Source organism: Chiloscyllium plagiosum, unplaced genomic scaffold, assembly GCF_037043375.1.
Source record: "Chiloscyllium plagiosum isolate Xiang-an unplaced genomic scaffold, Cpla_swu_hap1 HiC_scaffold_4, whole genome shotgun sequence".
NCBI classification, from domain to species: domain Eukaryota; kingdom Metazoa; phylum Chordata; class Chondrichthyes; order Orectolobiformes; family Hemiscylliidae; genus Chiloscyllium; species Chiloscyllium plagiosum.
Window position 1 is genome coordinate 29,410,571 of NW_028270142.1, and position 21,106 is coordinate 29,431,676.

The 21,106-nt window shown below is 39.9% G+C and overlaps 1 protein-coding gene across 3 annotated transcripts in view; it reads left to right on the top strand.

Moving 5' to 3' along the window:
- The window catches only part of reck (reversion-inducing-cysteine-rich protein with kazal motifs), a 187,003-nt gene that overhangs the window by 29,070 nt on the left and 136,827 nt on the right, over positions 1 to 21,106 (top strand). For 2 of the 3 annotated variants that reach the window (XM_043688962.2, XM_043688961.2), the window contains one exon: positions 1,549 to 1,607. In XM_043688962.2, the coding sequence (XP_043544897.1) occupies positions 1,549 to 1,607 (59 nt within the window). Of the gene's footprint in view, positions 1 to 1,548; positions 1,608 to 21,106 lie in introns of those variants that run through there. The other variant, XM_087986055.1, reaches the window with a different exon arrangement.

Genomic DNA, 21,106 nt, shown 5'->3' on the forward strand with positions numbered 1-21,106 from the left:
CTGCATGCATTGTCTGTTTTCCCACACTTTGTTTTTGGTTCATATTCCGAGTGTCTGTAATATTTTGCTATTTTGTTCATCAGCTATTATAAGTATGCTAAATGTTCAGATGTCTGCTTTTAATAATGAACTATTTATTGATGTTGTAAGAGAAGTTGTTGACTTTTCTTATTTCATCTTTGGTTAGAGAGTACTGTTTGATCTTTTTACCGATGACTTATTGTGATTGATTGTAAATTCCAAAATGTGGCTGCCAGACTTGCTCTCTGATCGTTTGGAAAGAAATTTGCAAAGTAGCACAAACAGTGGTTTGTATTTTAGTATCCACTTTGCTCTGTTTTGACTCGTGTCTTGAAATCAGAAGATTATGTATTCAAATTTTATGCTCCAGCACTACTGAGTTAATGTTGTCTTTTTGGATGGACATAAATATTTTCAGGTGAATGTAGAAGCTCTCATGATATTTGAAGAAAAGCAAGGAGTTATCCTGTACCCCTTGCCTTCTCTGGGGGTAGTACAGAAAATATATCATTTTGCCCTTCTGTAGAGGGAGGAAAGGAATACTCTATCTGCTCTATTTTGTAAATTTTGGTCAGGTATTTATCTTTGCCTATTAAATTGACAATTCCCAGACAAAATTACTTGCAGAGCACAGGAAATACCCACGATACCCTGTGAACCTGACGTACTGTTCATACAGTTGTCCATGTCTGTGCCCTTGCTTAGTCTGTTAATATATTAAGGATCTTTGAGAACCCTTCTCAAATTGCTGAAATGGTCCAGATCAGCATCGCTGCTCAGCTTTCTTTGGCATACTAGAGCTGATTTTATTCCTCTGCAATGGAAAATGTCGAGAAAACAGAGTACCAAATGTAATATTGCATTTCACTAGACTGCAGTTTTCATTATTTTTAAACTAATTTAAACTATCTTGATCTTCTGAAGAATTTTATTTATTATCGAAGATCAATTACAAATACCCCAACAGAAAATTGAACTCTAAACAAAAAGCCAAGCCTAAGAAAAGCATAGTCTAGAAGGGATTTTAATAGAAGGGATTTATCATTTCTCCAATTAACTGGAAACTGAATGAGTTAATTGGATTTTAAAATAATTGGCCAATAAATCCTGGCCAACTTGAAAATTATATTTAATGCAGAACACTGTTATAAAAATGTGATTTGGGTATGTATATGTCAAACTGACACACTGCAAAATTCTTTAAAATTATTGCCAACACATGTACATACTAAGTATGTTTATCATTTGCATAACTGTTTACCCCCATTAATGTTGCTTAAACTTATCATCTATGATGCGTGTAATTTTATTCTCCTGTGTAAAGTTCATTGTTGTTGGAAAGGGAGAAGACCAAATAATTTTTGCATTTGACGGGTGTAACAATGTGAAATTCATGGGTATTAACGGTTTCCTTTGTATATTCAAATCACTGGAAAGTCTGAGTAGACTGGTATTGAAACAACAGTGTACATAGTGAAATTCTAATGAGACCTAGTACTTGACATTCCCTCCTTCTTACTTTCGCAGAAGTATCATGTTGTTATCAAGCAAGAGAGTATCCAATTTGCAGAGACGCTTGTGATCAGGTATAACCTTTGAATTTTTTTAGTATTGATGAGATGAGTTTTTGAAGACCCTAATTTATGCAATTGCATTTGAAATATTGGATAGATGATTATCAATTGGTTTTCTCTTCTGTGCTGCTGATTTCTTGCCTTGCTCATGTTTCTGCCTCTGGTTGTTCCTTGCCCTCCTGAAATGTATAATGTTATAAGGCGTGAGGTTAAATTTCTGGGGCACATTCTGCTTGTAGCAGATCATGATCAATCTGATGACCTCAAATTCACTTACTAACCTCTGCATTAGAAACACCTTATTTTTTCCAAAGACACTCAGCTCTCTTTGAGAGAAAAATGTTACCTCATAAAAGGTGACCCCTTATTGTTGAACAGTATGCCTAGTTCTATATCCTCTCATAAGAGGAAACATCCTCTCCGCATCTACCAAATGAAACCCTTCAGGATCTTGGGTTTCAATCAAGTCACCGCTTACTCTACTGAACACAAAAGTGGATACACATCTTTGCCAGCACAACCTTTCCTCCTGAGCCATCTCATCCATTCCAAGTTTAAGTCTAGTAACCCTTCTCTGAACTGTTCTCATCTTCTTTACATTCTTCCTTAAGTGAGGAAACCAATACTGTATGCAGTACACCCGATGTGGCCTGATAATGTGTGTATTAAGACTTGGAAAATTACCATGAAAGCTGCGCCAGTCACAAGAAAACTCAACTGGTTCAGTCATGTCATAGTCATGCAGCATGGAAACAGATATTTCGGTCCAGCTGGACCATGCCAAGCATAAGCCCAAAATAAACTAGCTCCACCTGTCTGCTCCTGGTCCATATTCCTCCAAACCTTTCCTATTCATGTACCTATCCAGATGTCTTTTAGATGTTGTAATTGTGCCACATCCACCACTTAGGAAGGTCATTCCACATGTGAACCATTCTCTATGTAAAACGTTTGCCCCTCATATCTGTTTTAAATTTGTCTCCTCTCACCATAAAAAACGTGTCCCGTAGTCATGAAATCCCCCATGTAAGGAAAAGACACCTACCATTAACTCTATCTATACCCCTTTATAAACTTATATAAGGTCACCTCACCACCTCTTGTACTCCAGTGAAAAAATCCCAACTTTTCTTTATAACTCAAATCTTTTATACCTGGCAATATCCTGGTAAATCTCTTCTGAATCCTCTCCTCATTAATAATATCCTTCCCATAACTGGCCTTCAAGGAAGAAAAAATATCTAGTTGTCTCTTTGTTCTTTGAAATATCTTAAGAAGTCACATCACATTGGTGATATCAGGGCTTGCTGGATGTATGAGAGGAAAGATTAAACCAAAGAGTAATTTAAAAGGAAGACATATTAAGTTCCCTCTTCTTTTTTCAAAACTAGGATACACCTATTGCTCGCCTAAAACTAGAGGGCATAGGTTGAAGATGACAGGGCAAAGATTTAAAAGGGACTCTAGGTGTGTATATGGTAAGAGCTGCCAGATGAAGTGTTATAGGAAGGTATAATTACAACATTTAAAAGTCATTTGGACAGGCACATGAATAGCAAAGCTTTAGAGGGATGTGGACCAAATGCAGCGAATGGGACTAGTTCAGTTTAGAAAAGCTGATCAGCATGGATGAGTTGGCTGAAGGGCCTGTTTCCATGTTGTATGACTCTAAGACAAGTTGCTATTGTTTAGAGAAAGTATAATTTGGTGAATCATATTTTACATTTGGAATTTTTTCTTTCAGTCCAATTGTTCTAATAGCCATCTGGTTGTGGGTGGGAGAATTCAATAATCTTAGAATAACCTTGCCCTGATTCATGAAGCAATAAGTATAACCTTTCATCACTTAGCCTCATTTCGGTTCTCTAAGTTTGTAAGTTCCAATGATAAAAATCCCAATTTGCCAAGATTTCGAGAGCAAAAACTTATTTGTTCTTATCGCCTGAAAATCTTTCCATACCTTTCCATCATTTAATATTCTGCGTACAATAGTGTATCAGGAACTGGATGCAAAAGTCCAAGCTAACATGATGACCTTCATCAATTTAATATAACTTTCCTTTCTTTTATTCATCCTGTTCAGAGGTTCAAAAGCAAGGACATTACGACTGCACCACAAAAGCCTTTATTATTTCTTTTGTATTCAACAGGCATTTAGATATAAATGATATTCAATGTTCTGTCTGTTTATAGCTACTTTCATTTGCATTTTCACCATTTGATACTTCCACTTCATGAGTTCTTTTGTTTTTCGAGGGAGATAATGTATTTTAAGTGTATTTGTCCTTTAAATTTTTTTTTACCAGAATGCTTTTACATTTCTGTACATTGAACCTGTTTTACCACTGCTCTAATCTGCGTATATCTGCATGTATGTTACTTTGTGGCCTGATAGAAACAAGCTTTTGGTATGTCAGTGAATTTCAACTTTGTAATTGTATTCAAGTACAATCGGTTCTGCTATATCCCATTTCTTCAGTGCAAGTTGGCTTTAACACAATTGAAGAATTTGGACCATTATTTGTCGGATGCAAACTTTCCTTACCTGTATTGAGTATATTGCAATTCCTGCTCCATTAGTTTAAACAGTGTGGCGACTGCGAGATTTTCTTCATGTGAAATTGCACGAGAATGGAACTGTCGTGTTATATCAGAACTGACTTATCATAGAATCATTGAATCCGTACAGTGTGGAAGCAGTATTTCGTCCCATTGAATCCATACTGATCCGCCTGCTCCTGTATTTTAATCCTTGTGCTACAGAGGCCAGAGTACCCTTTTGCTTCTTAACTGCTTGCTGTTCTTGCATTCAGTGACTGGACTGCAAGACTACCCAGGTCTTGTTATATATCCACCTTTGCCAATATATTGCCATTCAGATAATTTACCTTCCTGTTATTGCTTCCAAACTGAACTTCATATTTATTCGCATTATGCTTCATCTGCTATGAATTTCTCTATTTACACAGCTTGTCCAAATCATACTTAAGCATCCTCCTCATAGACCACCTTCCTGCTCGGCTTTGTGTCATCTGCCAACTTGGCAATAGTACGCTTAGTTAACCCCTTCTAAATCATGAATATATCTTGTCAATAGCTGGAATCTAAGCACTGGTGGTACCCCATAAGTCACTGTCACTCAGAAAAAGATAAAATGCCCTTTCCTTTCCCCAGAATTCTTGTTTCTTGTCTGCCAACTTGTTCTCTGCCCATTTCAATACATTACCCTGCAATCCCATAGTACTTTATTTTGCATGCTAATTTCTTATGTGGGACCTTATCGAGAGCCTTCTATGAGTCTGGGTAAACCACTTTATTGGTTCCTCTTATCAACTTTTCTGGTTACAAATTTGGAAAAATTCCAGTGGCTTTGTCAAGCAGTTTCCCTTTTGTAAATGCATGTAGATTCTATCCAACCTTGTCTTTTCCAAGTGTGCTGCTGTTAAATCTTTTATAATGGGCACTAGCATTTTCCTTACTACTGACGTCAGGCTCTGGTATATAGTTCTGTGTTTTCTTTCTACTTATTAGAATAGTGGAGTTGTACGAGCTGCCTTCGGATCCATGTAAACTAGTTCAGAGTCTAGTAGAATCTTGAAAGTTGACCCTCAATGCATCACTCTTTGCAAGGTCACTTTCTTAAATACATTGAGATGCACATTATCAGGCCCTGGGGATATATTGACATTAATCCCAACAATTTTCCCAACACCATTTTGCTACTAATACTGATGTTTTTCAGTTCTTTCCTGTGTTCTACAACGTGTATGGGATGTTATTTGTGTCCTCCTTTGTGAAGACAGAATTCAAAGGATGCATTTAATTGGTCTGCTATGCCTTTGTTCCCCATGATAACTTTCCCCTGTTTCTGACTCTAAGGGGTTCATTTTTGTCTCCACTAAACGTTTTGTCTTCACAAGCAACTGATTGTAAAAGCTTCTTGTGGAATGTTTCCCACAAGATTACCCTAAATTATCTAAATTTTTTTCAGTCCTCCAGAACTGCTCAACATTTTTTTTGGCTATGAAAGTCTATTAAGTGCTTTGTAAAAGTTAGGATGTCATGTTGTGGTTGTACAGTATATTGGTGAGACCTCTTCTGGGGTACTATGTACAGTTTTGCTCATCCTGCTCTAGGAAGTTTGTTATTACATTGGAGAGGGTTCAAAAAAGATTTACCAGGATGTTTCCAGGACTGGAAAGTTTGAGTTATGTAGATAGGCTGGGCCCTTTTTTTTTTTACTGAAGTTTTGGAGGTTGTATCTCTAATTTCCTAGACTCTGACCTGCTCTTGTAGCCACAGTACGTTTGTTTGGTCCTGTTCAATTTCTAGTCAGTGGTAACTGACAGAATGTTGATTGTGGTGATTCAGCTATGGTAATGCCATTGAATGCCAAAGGACAGTGGCTGGAGTCTCTCTTGGGATGGTTATTACCTGACACTTAAGAGGTGTGACTGTTACTTGCCACTTATCCGTCTGGATTTTGCGACATACAGACATGGATTGCTTTATTACCTGAGGAGTTGCAAATAGTGCTAAATATTGTATAGTCATTAGCAAACATTATCACTTCTGACCTTTTATGATAGAGAGAAGGTTACTGATAAGGAAGCTCAGAAGACTGACCTCCAACAACCATAACCGTCTTCCTTAGTGCGACAAATGGCCACAAGCAGTGAAGACTTTTCCCCACAATTCCCATTGACTCCAGATTTACGAAGGCTCCTTGATGCTGTACCTCATTCAGATGTGGCCTTAATATTAACAGTGGTCACAGTCATCTCACTTCTGAAATTCAGCTATTTTGTCGATGTTTGAACCAAGGCTGAAATGAGGTCAGAAACGAGTGTTCCTGTCAGAACCCAGATAAGCATCAGTGATCAGTTATCCCTTGCAATTGCTACGAGATAACATCAATGACACCTTTTATTACTGTAGCCTGATAGGGTGGTAATTAGTTTAGTTGGATTTGTTCTGCTTTGTGTATAGGACATACCTGTACAATTTCTGCATTGTCAGGTAGATGCCAGAGTCATAACTGTACTGGTTAGGGGTGTGGCTAGTTCTGGATCTCACTCTCTGACTGTTGTTAGGGTCCATGTCATTTGCAGTACCCAGTGCCTTCAGCCATTGTTAATATCAGATGGAGTGATTCGAATTGGTTGACGTCTGGCATTTGTGATGCTGACCGCCTCAGGAGGAGATCACAATGGACCATCCACTTGGCATATCTGGCTGAAGATAGGGGCAATTCCTTTAGCCTTTGGAATCTTACAGGGGCCTGGATAATGTAGGCTATGGCAAGAAATATAGCTGTATTGTGCAGGAAGTTCAGCAAGGTCTGTTTTGATATTGGGAATAATTTGCTGCCATCTTTAACTAAGTCCTGGGCGTCAAAGTCAGATTTCCACTTAGTGGTGAGTTGCCTGTTAAGAGATTATTGCTTGTTAATAAATTTATTACCTGCACATTCTGCCTCATTAGTGTGCAGCTTTCTGTCATTCTATCTATTACGAACAAACATTGATGCCAAGAAGTCTCAAACTGAAAGTATGGGTGGCTAAATGGTTTGCACTGCTGCCCCACAGTGCCAGGGACCTGGGTTCGATCCCAGTCTCTGGCAACTGTGTGGAGTTTGCGCATTCTCCCCATCTCTATGTGGGTTCCTCCGGGTGCTGTGATTTCGTCCCACAATCCAAAGATATGCAGGTTAGGTGAATTGGCGATGCCGAATTGCCCATAGTGTTCAGGGATGTGTAGATTAGGTGCATTAGTGAGGAGTAAATAAGGTAGCTGAATGGATCTGGCAGGGTTACTCTTCAGAGGGTTGGTGTGACTTGTTGGGCCAAATGGTCTGTTTTCACAATGTAGGAATTCTATTCTATTCAATGGAAGTGAAAATGGGCACTTGACAACATCTGTTTACTGTTTGCTCGAAAAAACCTCAAGGTTGGACAGCAGCCACCAACGGCTTAGGACACGGTCCATGGAATGCAGCAACATGCAACCACTCCTTAGACATTAGCATACACCATGTGCCAGTCTCTGAGAATCCTTGTAGCACATGTCCAGTCTACTTACAGTGCACTGCTACACCTTGGCGCAATGGCAGCTATCATTGTAATACTGCAGCACGGACACTTAGCGTGCATGGACTGAACCAGACAACAATTTTGGCCATTTTGCTTGCTCTTTTTTGTACTCACTCGGTTTGAACCTACCTGGATGCTCACAGTCTCTTTGCCTTATCTTGCCTTTTTATGCCTTGCCCTTCGATTAGTGATATAAGGCTCACAGTATTACTGTATTGTTGTGCCGTTTAACATTGGCCCATAGCTAGGATGCTTGTCATGGTTGTTAGCAGTACTCAATGAAGTCATGCGACAGAGCTTGTGATCAGAAGGCCTTGCCACAGTAAGTCAATGACAGTCTCAGGAGTTCATAAGTGGACAGTTAATCACTTAATGTGGACATAGTCAGTAACCTCTCCTTGTTAGATATGAGGAGCTGAAAGTCGGGCAGGTCATCATGTGTCTCGAGTCTTTCTGCCGTGTAGTGGACTGCTTTCCTCCTGGAATGAGATGGAGGGGAATGAAAGTAGGTGGCACATCTATTAATTTTGGTGCAAGGGGAAGGTGTCCGGAGTGAGTGGATAGGCAGCAGAGGACGTGCATAGTTAATGGAGTAGGGGTTTGGTCAAAAACATTTTTCTTTGAAGTAGAATGTATTTTGGACAATATTTAAATACTAACAAATGTAGCCCTTACAAAATGCTACATTTACTGGGTGACAGAGTGAGGGAAGATGTTGCAGGCAGAGTGAGTGTTAGAGCATGAGACTTGCTGGGAGGCAGGTCCAACAACAGTGTGTGTGAAATTAAGGTTGCAGAATACATGTGGCTGGCTGAGTGGAGGAAGTTATTGATTTTCATCCTACACTGCTGGTCGTTCCTCCAAATGGCTGAGGCTACATTGATCCAGGGCAAACCTCGGACCAGGCTGGCGTAACCTAGTGTCAAGGCCTTCACTGGTGGCCCTTGGGAGTTGGGCATCTTACCACTGCATCACCCTGTTATAGCTTTACCTAGTTTTACACATTTTTAGATTGCCTAGTGCTGTTCTGGCACACCTACTGCAGTCCTTAATAAACCAGGGTTTATCTTCTGGCTTGATAGTGAAGATTGTGGTTGAATATGGTTTTTTGCTGCTGATGGCATCTTGTAACTGCCCTGTTTGGAGTTGCTGGTTTTGCTTGAAAGGCGTCCCATTTAATATGGTCATACCATGGAAACTAAGTCGGGATATCCTCAATGACTTTGGTCAGTCATGGATGAACACATCAGCAACAGTTAGAGTTGTTCAAATTTGTTAAATCTTGAAATTCATTTAAATTTACAACATTTTCCAGTTTTAATGAAAATTTGTCCTGCAGTTTTAAGTGTTTTCAGTATTTCTCCCTCTACAGATGCCACTGGACCTGGATATTTTTGTTCTGTTTTCAGTATCTTCTGTATTTTTGATTTCACGGATTCATTCATATTCCTTCAGGGAGGGGCAGGTTCAATGGGCTGAGAACCTTCTTTGGTTCCTATGTTATCACATTCCAATACTGGATACATCTCTCTCTCTCGAATTCTGGCTGGCAATTAAGTCTGCTCTGGAGTCCTTTTTGTTTTCCTTGAGTCTTTATAATATTATTTCAGAACTGCTATTTGTTTTTCCACTTGTGTCCACAAATGGATAAAATACAGATTGTCCTGTGCGTTTCTTTCTACTTAACACTAATGCATGCAAGCCCATGGAATGTTTGTGTGGGTCAGTTTGGTTGTTTGTGTCTGCACAAGTTTTTTTGGCCAAAGGTCACAGGCACATTCATGACTCATTTTGTAAGGGCTGCATTTGTTAGTATTTAAATATTTTCCAAAATACGTTCTACTTCAAAGAAAGATGTTTTGGAGCAAAATTGAGTCCAGATGCTTTGTTCAATCGAAGTGAGATGTTGCAGTTTTGATTGCGCACAGGCCCTAATGTTTTTTTATTTTCCAGCAATGACAGAGAAATTTTATTTAATTCATTTTTAGTAATTTTTACTTTGTATTTTAACTCACATGGGCCTCATAGCTCAGAAATTGTTGTGTCTCCTGCTCAGACTTGAGCTTTCTTTAACTCTGCATTGATTGCATCTGTGCTGAAATCTGGTGTATCACTTCAGCATTTGATAATTGGGTCCAAAGTTGGACCCAAAATCAAAGTAGATCCTTCAGGCTGATTTTGAATGATGAATCTGTGTAAAAACCAAATTAGGATCTAATTTTTAGACTTATCAAATTTTCACTTAATTTATGACATCTTGATATTTTTTCGAAGTGAGACTAATTTTTGTAATTCTAAACCACCATCTTTTGACAACTTTCTAATGTATGTATTTTTGCCAATATAAATAAGCAACGACCTGTCTTCATGGAAATGTAACCCTAGTGCTCAAAAATTATACAAAATGCATTTGTTATGAAAATAAATCCTCAATAAACAAGGTGATAAACATTGTTCCCTATCTACCAGATTTGATCATGTGTTGAAAAGATTGCATTGTTTTCTACCATGTGATACACTCAAGGTTATCAATAGGCCGCAATTTCAGGGGACACAGACTGCACAAGCAATCACAGTGAATGTAACTTTTTTTTTCACAAGCTGCTTTTATTACCCTCATCAACACGATGAATCTCTCAAACAATTCTATTACCATTTACTTTGTTAAAAAAAAGTATTGCCTATTTCCATTGGTGTTGTCAACGTGAGAATTTAAGTTGTCAGTTGCTGCCACATTCCTGCTGCTTCAGTTACTGCCTCATTCACCACTCACATGCTACTCAATTGTTGCCGCCTTGTTGCTCCACTCGAAAGTCTTAACCTGTCACCCACTGCCCTACTTGCTGTCTTTGCATGAGCACAGAGGCAAGCTGGTGAGTGGAGACAATGGGGCAGGGAGAGAGGGAGACAGTGACAGAAGTGGAGGTCTGAGAAGGGAGCAGAATGCTGCGAGCAAACCATTGAATGAGAGGTAACAGCAGGTGGAGCACGCAGATATCAGCGACAGCAACATCCTGGGGTGGGTGCGCAATGATGTCAAAATACTTCCTGTTCTAGTACTATAATTGAAAATATATTAATTGGAAGGTAGAAATGCATATTCATTTTCTCAAATTTGCTGTCTTTTTTTTCCTGTGAAAGGAATGATAATCTCTTTGTCGCTGTCTTGCATGTCATTACAGCAAGCTAACAGTGAAGGTCTCAGAAGTTAGGCATCCAGTTTCCTTGCACTTTGATAATATTTATCATAACTCTGGAAGTGAAGTTTTTTTTACACTTCTAGAAATGAAGGAGCAAATATTTGATGGCCCAGGAGGCAGCAGAGTAGGGCTGCTGAGCCAGAGCTTATCCAAAATGAGCATTTTTCATCTTTCCTTTTGGCTTTTTTAATTTACTTGTCCTGAACTTGGACCGCATCGGTGATGAGAGCCCAGTGCGTGGACTTCGTCTAGACCCAGGGCACAGACCTCGAATGCTACTGGATCGAGGCATGGACCATGGGCAGGCCTGGTGAAGAGTAGAGTGAGCCCCTACTGACTTCTCCAGAGCAAGCACAAGACCGGGAATTAGCGGCTGTTACATCGGCAGAGGCAAGTAGGCCAGCAACAAATGATGACACCTGAAGATTGGTGACTTCTGTGTTGGTTGGTTGGTGGTGACGAAGTGGTGGTAGAAGAGCATCCTGGCAACATCGATGAGGTGGGCCCAGCCCCTGTGAGAGTCGTGACTCTAAGTTGGTGGATCCGAGACAGTGCCGAAGTATTGACCCAGTGTCCAAAATGACGCCAGAGGATCAGTGACTTCGATGTTGGCTGGGGGATTCAGTGTAGATGGTGGCAAGGCTGGCGGTGCAGGCGTCTTTGGCAATGATGAGCTGGCTCAGGACTGATGGACTCTTCAAGCTATATTTTTTTTCCCTTATTCTTAAATTATTCAAAACACCGCAATTTCATGGTGACACGTGAAAGTTTTTTACTGTATTTCATTGTATGTTTATAAATACGTGTACAATAAAATCAAAATCTTTGCACCATTTTTACTTTTGATGGACATTTTATTGTTTGTTTTGTTGTATCAAGCTTATATAATACAGGCAAGATCTTGCAAGCTGTTATATTGATGTTACAAGCCAAAATATCTGTTTTGACACACTCATCTTGAGTATGACCTTGTTTTCTTTGGATGTAATTGCTGTTCTGTATCAACTGCTCAAATGGTTTTTCCACATGCCAAAGATTTTTGAGCATTAGTAAGTCAGTGTTTGAAGGTTGTAACAGCTGAATGTTTCTTTGGAAATATGAAATGGTCTGAGAAATTTAGTTATGGCTTAATATTACAAAACTGTTGACAATTTTTAATCAACGTTCCACATAATCACCATTTCTATTTGACATTCAATGGCATTATCATTGCTGAATATACTGCCATCATGACTTTTGATGTCTGCACCCTTTTGATATGTCCTGTACCTTCAGCTGTTTCTTGGTATCAATTGGAGTGGGTCAAATTGTTGAAAATTGGTATCTGTTGTCAGGAACTTCGTGGGTGGCACGGTGGCACAGTGGTTAGCACTGCTGCCTCACAGCGCCAGAGACCGGGTTCAATTCCCGCCTCAGGCGACTGACTGTGTGGAGTTTGCACATTCTCCCCGTGTCTGCGTGGGTTTCCTCCGGGTGCTCCGGTTTCCTCCCACAGTCCAAAGCGGTGCAGGTCAGGTGAATTGGCCATGCTAAATTGCCCGTCGTGTTAGGTAAGGGGTAAATGTAGGGTATGGGTAAGGGGTAAATGTAGGGCTTCGGCGGGTCGGTGTGGACTTGTTGGGCCGAAGGGCCTGTTTCCACACTGTACGTAATCTAATCTAATCTAACTACAGAAGGATGTCCAGATGGATTGTCCAGTCATCACCTTGGCTGAAGACAGATGGAAATGTTCAGCCTAGTCTTCTGCACCTATGTACCTGGCTCAATTTGAGGCTCAGGATGTTGTGGAACCCCCTCCTTGAGTTAGGACCACAAAGCTTTGATCTGATCTGTTGGCAGTCAAGTCATTCAGCTACTGTTTAGCTTGCATGAAATCTTATAGCCTGACTAGATTGCTACCATCTTTCTAGATATTCCTTATGATACTCCTGGCAAGCTTTGCTGCACCTGTAGTTGAACTAGGTTTGATCTCCTTGATAATGTGATGGATATACTGTGCAACTTTGGATTGTAGTTTAGTACAGTTATGCTGCTGATAGCCCATTGGACATAGGTTTGAGCATCTACATTTGTTCTCCGTTACAGTGCCACACAGAATAATAGGGGACAGAACAGTAGCTTAGTCGTTAGCACTGCTACCTCACAGTGCATTGGACCCAGGTTTGATTCCACTCTTGGGGAACTGTGCAAACTCCACAAAGATATTCTCCCCATGTCTGCTTGGGTTTCCTCCCACATCCAAAGATGTCCAGGCTAGGTGATTTAACCATGGGAAATGCATTGTTTGCAGGGGTAGGGGAGGGGGTGAATAAAGTTGGGATGCTGTTTGGAAGGTCAATATGGACATGATGGGACAAATGGCTTGCTTCCACACTGTGATCTCTGAGTAGGGTCCTCATTACGAAGGGACTCCGTAAGCTTCCAGTGTTGTTGGCTCCTTCTTCAAATATGAGTTATTTTAATCAATTTGGTGGATTCTTTTGTAATTGTGGAGCCCACTGTGGATAGATGCATTTACAACAGGTAGATTGGTGACGATGAGATCAAGTAGATTGTTACCCCTTGTCAGCTTGCTCACTAGCTGTTGCAGACCCAATTTGGCAGATATAACCTTGAGGCTTTAACCAGTTCAGTCGGCAATGATGCTACCAAATCATTCTTTATGTAGGGCTTTGAAATACACGCACGCGCACACACACTTCTGTAAGGAGAGCTGATTGTTCTATTCCAGAAGGGTTGTGTGGGTAATTGAAATAAAATGACCTTGCCTATTTTTTACTTGATCCCATGAGATTCGAATTCCCATGGTAACACCTTTCCATCTCTGTATTTGTAAGTTACTACTTCCATTATGTCTGACCAGCTAATTGGATAGGACATTACCAGCAATAGTGATGGAGGAGTCTAGGACATGGACTGTAAGGCATTTAAGGTCAACTTTACCAATTTAACATGTCCCTGTTAAGAAGGACATGGCAGCATGTGCCATTTTCAATTCTAGTGCCTAGATTGATGAACGGTAGTCCATCCGCTTGTATGTTTTCTGCAGTAATTTAGTACAACTAAATGGTGTGCTGGAGTATTGCAAATAATATTTTAGAGTGGACCATGCTGTCTGGGGTGATCTTTAAGACCAGTCTAGGGAAGGTCAGCAAATTTCTTTGACAATGCTAAACCAAATGGGTTTATATACCAATCTCATAGTTTCATAGTCACTGTTAGTGAAATCAACTTTTAGTTGCAGCTTTATTCATTAATTTGGATTCAAATTCCACTATTGACTATGGTCAAGAAAAGTTCTGATGTATGTTGGCCTGGAAGTTCCCTCATTTTCTGTTTTTATTTTAGATTTTCAGATCTCCATTATTTTCCTTTTGTAAACTATCCAGTTGTTACTTTTATTCAGCTCCCGTTATGAGGATGAGACTGAGGCCCTCTTGTGGCTCAGTGGTTAGCTTCCCTACTCCTGGACTGGGTGGTCCAGTTTGAAGTCCCACTTGTTCCAGAGGTGTATAATAACATCTCTGAACAGGTTGATTAGAAAGTATCCAGAAGGATGAGACTGGTAAATTGTTGCACTGTAGCTGGGCCTGCATTCCAAGAAATATTCTAGAGTAATATGAATAGTGAAATAATCTAAAACTGGTATCAGAATTAAATGTACATGTTTAATTGATGGATGGAGTTTCTCCACTGTCTGATATGTATGGCGTGTCTGGTAAATGTGACCATATCTTTATGTAGTCTTGGCCAATGAAATTGTGCTTTAGCCTGTGTTATTAATATCTAAGTAACCTTCCATTGGAATTTTGTGAGCCATTCATAAAATGTTATTGCAGCTGGGATTACCATCATTCCTGCTTGGCTTGTGTTTCAGGTGGTCTCCATTTTCCTCAGTTTTATTTGATCATGGAATGTGGGCATTGTTGGCTAAGTCAACACTTGTTGCCCGTCCCTACTTAAGAGTCAACCACATTGCTTTTGATCTGGAGTCAAATGTATGCCAGGAGAAGACAAAAGATTTCTTTCCGTGAAATTCATTAGTGAACTAGATGAATTTTTATAGCAGTCAGCAGAGGTCACATGGTCATCATTAGGCTAACTTTTTATTCCTTTTTTTTTATTGAATTCAAATTTCACCATCGATCCTGGTGTGATTCAGATCTAGGTCACTAGAATATTAGCCTGGCATTCTGGTTTACTAAATAAATCTTGAGCTTTGCTGCAATAGTATTCCTGTATTATTCCATAATTATGATTTCCTTTACAAAATCAATGTTTTCTCTCTAACATCAGTGATTGCAGCTTCTGATCCCATAGCATTTCCTTTACTGTAAATTCTACAAATTTCTGATAAGGCTTCTTTATCTCAGTAAAAAATTTTAATAAGTTTGAGGAGCAAGCTCATAAACATTGCATATTGCTTTTTTAACAGTTTCATAGCATGTAGATTGTTCTTTCGGCAAATTTGCTTACACTTAGCTTTCCCTGTAACAATAGTTTTTAACATTAATGACCAAACAGCTTTTTATCCACTTATTACACTTCATGTGAAAAAGTTATAACATCTTTCAACTCCACCTTCTGTAAACTCTGGTGCGAAGTGTGGATTTCTGGTTAAGGCAAGTCCCTCATTGGAATCTGAATAATCCTCTAAGCAACTACTTCCTTTTTTCCTTGTAAACATTTCTGTAGCAAAGTCATGTTGTGTGGTTTTTTTGTACTTCAAGCTTTTTAAATTCCATTTCCCTTTTATTTTCATGTCTTTCTATTTGCTTTGTTTTTTTCTCTTGCCTTGTACTCTAATTCAAGCTTTTTTTAACTTTCAGTTCTCGTTTCCTTTTTCTCCTCCCTTTTATTGCTATTTTTGTTTCCTTCAATTTTGAATCTTTACATTTCTCTTTTTGTCAGTGATTTTTATTTTTATTTCTAGCTGAAGCTTAGCTAATTCTAGTGATGACACATCACATTCAGGGTTCCCTCCTTTGAATTCAAAGTGCTGCGTAATTACAATAAATAGTATAAATTACTGTGGAGATCCTGCTTTTACTCTGACCACAGTTTGTCTGCTAACTCTCTGTTTAGCTTTGGTCAAAGACTTTAAATAATCCACTGTTATGCCTTCTACATCCAGAAAAGCCAATTTGAAAGTCCAATCCATGCAATGAACTTCACAACACTCTCATTCCATGTTTAGAACCCCCATGCACCATTCCTTAAGTGACATGGATCCTTTCTAAATCCAGTGAATTTCAGTTTCTCAATATGATCCCAGTTGTTTGTAATACTGGACAAGTCAGATCCCAGAATGAAACCTGATTTGAAAGATTTTGTGTTGAAATTTTGCAATTTGTTAACATGGTGGTCAGTCAGTGAAACGTATTCACACAAGGAATACACATATTCTTCAACAATAAAACATAAATTTATTACACTAAATTAAAAAAATTAGCAATGCTTGATATGTGTAGGAAAGTTAGAAAGTTCTTAACACAAACATCAAAACAAAGTTTCAACTGTTTCAAATGCCATTCATCAGAGACATTCAATACCACAGATATTACAGCTGTCTTGGGTTTTGAAGATCTTAATTGAACTCCCCCAGTTTCATTTTGTCGAACTGTGGATACATTTTTACAGTTCCTTTTTGACTCTGCTGGCATGTACCTCTTTCAGTACTGATAGCCCAAACTTTCTCTCAGTTCTGACAACATGGAAGTTGTTTTCCAAACTCTTCTGGTTTGAAAACTCCACAGCCTAGAAACTGTTTGAGTTGACTGGTTCCCCATAACTGAGGAATTTCCTGCTCACTAGAACGTTATTCTCTTCTGAACAGAACGGAGTTTCTGAGTTAAAGCTTTGGACCTTCTATTTTGAAGTCAAAAGAAAATTCACTGCCATAATTTGTTTACCTTCCCTGTCGTTAACTCAACACTATATATGTTTTATCCATTAATACAATGCAGTTCTTCCAGTCATGAAACTGCAATCATCTTTTCTTGGGATTGATGCATTGATGTAATTCTTCCAATTTGAATTTAGAAACTTTTAAGAATTCATTCACTTCTATCAGCCAATATTTTGAAATGCAGATCCAAATTCATAGAATCCCTATAATGCGGAAAAAGGCCATTTAGCCCATGGAGTCAGAAGAGTATCTCACCCAGACCAAGCCGCCTACCCGATCCCTATAACACTGCATTTACCATGGTCCATCCACCTAAACTGCACATCTTTTGGACAGTGGGTGGTAACTGAAGCACCAAGTGGGAACCACCGCAGACGTGGGGAGAACATCTAAAGGCTACAATCAAACCTCTGGTGCTGAGAGATAGTCATGCTAACCACTGAGTCACTGTGCTGCCCAAAAATATAATATATATATATATAATTTAACTGATATGAAAGTGATGCAAAGACAGTATTTTGGATGTTTTGATGTGACATAACCCAACCAGAGTAAAGAAATAATAACTAAACTATAAAAGTAATGGTTCATCATGACACATTTGGCATAGGGCCTCAGTTATTAAAAGCATCAACACTGATCTGATTGAATAATGGAGCAGGATTGAGGAATTGCATGGCCCATTTCTTAATTCCTAGGTACATATATGCAGGAAATAAGATGATATTAAAACCATAGAGAGTGAAGAAATACCTTCCCTAAGACAGTGATAGAAACTAAAACTATCTCCTGGAAGTCAAACTGCAGAAGAAGAAAACAAATGGGGGAAAATAAACAGATGAGTGATTACAGAAAAGTTGCAGCTTATATTTTAGAGTCAGGAACTATGCCAGAAGTAGTTAGCTATTTATACATAAAACATCTTGCATAGGGTGTGCACTTCTATCCATAAGCCCTTCTCCCATTGTTATTTTGGGAGAAATCTGTCCATGTGAACTATAATAAATTGTAATGTCAACTTCATTTTTGTAGAGCAAGCTCCCCCTCAAATTTGCACTGTCACCCCATTCTCTGTATATCCAACAGAAAAAATTTGTTGCTGATCAATTCTGTCCATACATTTCTGGTATTATAAGTTACATTGTGTTCTGAAACTCTCTTTGATCCACCCTTAATAGTATATAGAATTATAGAATCCTTACAGTTGGCCCCATAGATTCCAACCATCCGAAAAGCATCCCACCCAGACCTCTCTCTCCCCTGGCCATACTATCCCTGTAACCCTGCATTTTCCATGGCTAATCCACTTCTGCACATCCCTGGATACTACAGGCAATTTAACATGGCTAATCCACCGAGCCTGCACAAGATAGAACAAGTAATTTGTTCCATTGTTCTTACTACCACAGTTTGGTGCATTTGTTCTAATTCCTTATGAAGAGCTTATGATTGAAATGTCGATTCTTCTGCTCCTCTGGTGCTGCCTGACCGGCTGTGCTTTTCAAGCACCACATTCTTCGACTCTGATCTCCAGCATCTGCAGTGCTCACTTTCTCCCAAACTTATTAATTAGACTAGCCACGCTTTCCTCCAAATCGTTTATGTAAACCACAAGCAGCAGGGGTCCCAGCACTGATCCCTGTGGAACACCATGAGCCACAACCCTCCATTCTGACAAGCATCCTCCCACCACTGCCCTCTGTCTCCTATGACTAAGCCAGTTCTGTATCCATCTTGCCCAACTCACCTCGATACCATGTGTCTTCACCTTTTGCACCAGTCTGCTATGAGGGACCTTGACAAAAACTTTACTGAAGTCCATGTAGGGAACTTCAATCGTTTTTACCTCATCAATCATCTTTGTCACCTTCTCAAAAAACTTGATCGAGTTAGTGAGGGACAACCTCCCCTGCACAAAGCCATTCTTTCTCTTGCTAAAGTCCATTTGCTTCTAAGTGCATATAGATCTTGTCCCTGAGAATCTCTTACAATAATTTCCCTATGAGCATCGTGAGGCTCATGGGCCTGTAATTTTCTGGATTATCCCTGCTACCTTCTTAAACAATCCTCTGGGACCGCACCTGTAGCCAGAGAGGATACAAAAAGGTCTGTCTGTGCTCCAGCAATTTGTTCTCTTGCCTACCTCAATATTCTGGGATGGATCCCATCAGGATCTGGGGACTTGCCTACCTTAATACTTTTTAAAACACACAACACCTCTCTTTTTAATAGCAACCTGGCTTAGAAATTTGACACTCCCTACCCTGAGATCATCCTCCACCAACTCCTCTTCGGTGAATACTGACACAAAGTATTCGTTTAGCACCTCACCTACCTCTTCTGGCTCCACACACAGCTTCCCTCCTTTGACTTTGAGTGGGCCAACACTTTCTCTGGCTACCCTTTTGCTTTTTATATCAGCATAAAAAACGTTGGGATTCTCCTTAATCCTGTTTGCTAATGACTTTTCGTGATCCCTTTGGCCCTTCTAATTCCTTGTTTAAGTTCTGTCCTACTTTCCTTATATACTTAAAGGGCTTTGTCAGTTCCCATCCTCCTAAACCTTACGTATGTGTCTTTTTGTTTTCTTTTTGACCAAGCTCATAACATCCCTGTTCATCCAAGGTGCACATAACTTGTCATACCTATCCTTCATTCTTGCAGGAACATGCTGCTCCTAAACTCTTACCAACTGCCGTTTGAAATACTCCCTCATGTAGATTTATCCTCAAACAGCCACTTCCAATCAAAATTCTCTATTTCCTGCCTAATGTTGTAGTTTGCCTTCCCCCAACTTAACACATTCCCCTGAGGACTGCTGTTATCCCTGTCCATGAGTAGCTTGAAACTCCTGGTATTACAGTGACTACTCCTGAAATGTTCTCCAGCTGAAACTTCACATACCTGGTTGGGCTTGTTTCTGGACTGTTTACATACTGTCAAGAAACCCTCCTGAATGGTCCTTACAAATTCTGTCCCTTTCAAGCTCCGAGCACAAAGTCAGTCCCAGTCAATATAGGGGAAGTTAAATCATCCACCACAACAGCATTGCTGTTTTTTCATCTTTCCAAAATATCTCTACATACTTTCTCCTCTATCTTCCGCTGGCTTTTGGGTGGCCTGTAGTATACCCTCAGCATTATGATTTCATCTTTCCTATTCTGAGTTCTACCCGTATTGCCTTGCTGCATGAGTCCTCTGATCTATCCTCCCTCAGGTCAGCTGTGAGATACTCCTTTACCAGTAATGCAACTCTCCACCCCTTTTGCATCCCTTTCTATCATACCTGCAACATTCAAATCCTGGGACATTCAGCTGCCAGTCTTGTACCCCTTTCAGCCAAGTCTCCGTAATCGCAATAATACCATGGTTCCAAGTAGTAACCAGAGCTCTACCTTGTCTATTATACTTCTCGTATTGCAACACATGCATTTCAGACCACCTCCCCTGCTCTTTTCAGCAGCTTTTCCTTGCTTATTCTTGCTCTTCGTCATGTTTGCCTTGGTTTCTACCTCTCCCTCAATTTCTGCATCTACTGCCCCACACCTCTGTTTCTCATTGCCTTGCCAGGCTAATTTACTCCTTCCCCAACCACTCTGCCAAGTACTCCCCGAAGGACGTTAGTCCCAGTACTGCCCAGGTGTAACCCTTCTGATTTGTACATGTCCCAGATCCCCCAAAACTAGTCCCAATGCCCTACAAATCTGAAACCCTCCCCCCTCACATTATTATTTCAGCCATGTGTTCATCCTAAATATCCTGCTGGTTCTCTTCTGACTGGCTCGTTGTATTGGTAGTTAACCTGACACAACTACCTTTGAGGTCCTACATTTCATCTTTCTTCCTAATTTTCTCTTCTCTATTAGTACCTCATCCCTTTTGTATTTTTAGACTTTGTCAATAGTACCAATGTGTGCCATGACCACTAACTGTTCACCCTCACCCTCCAAAATGTCCTGCAACTGTTCTGAGACATCTAGGGTCCGAGCACCAGGGAGGCAACACATCATCCTGCACTTTGTTGTGGCCACAGAAATGCCTATCTATTTCCTTTACAATTTAATCACCTTTAACTATAGCATTTTGATGTCTATTTCTCCCTCTCGCTGTAGCAGAGCTAAATATGGTGCCATGAATTTGGCTTATGCTGTTATCCCCTGACAGAAGGGTTACACCCAAAATATTGACTTCTCCACCTCCTGATGCTGCCTTGCTTGCTATGTTCTTCCAGCTTCCTGTTTGCCTACCTTGTTATCCCCTGACAGGCCAATATCCAAAATGGTGTATCTGTTTTGTAGGGGAATAGCTGTA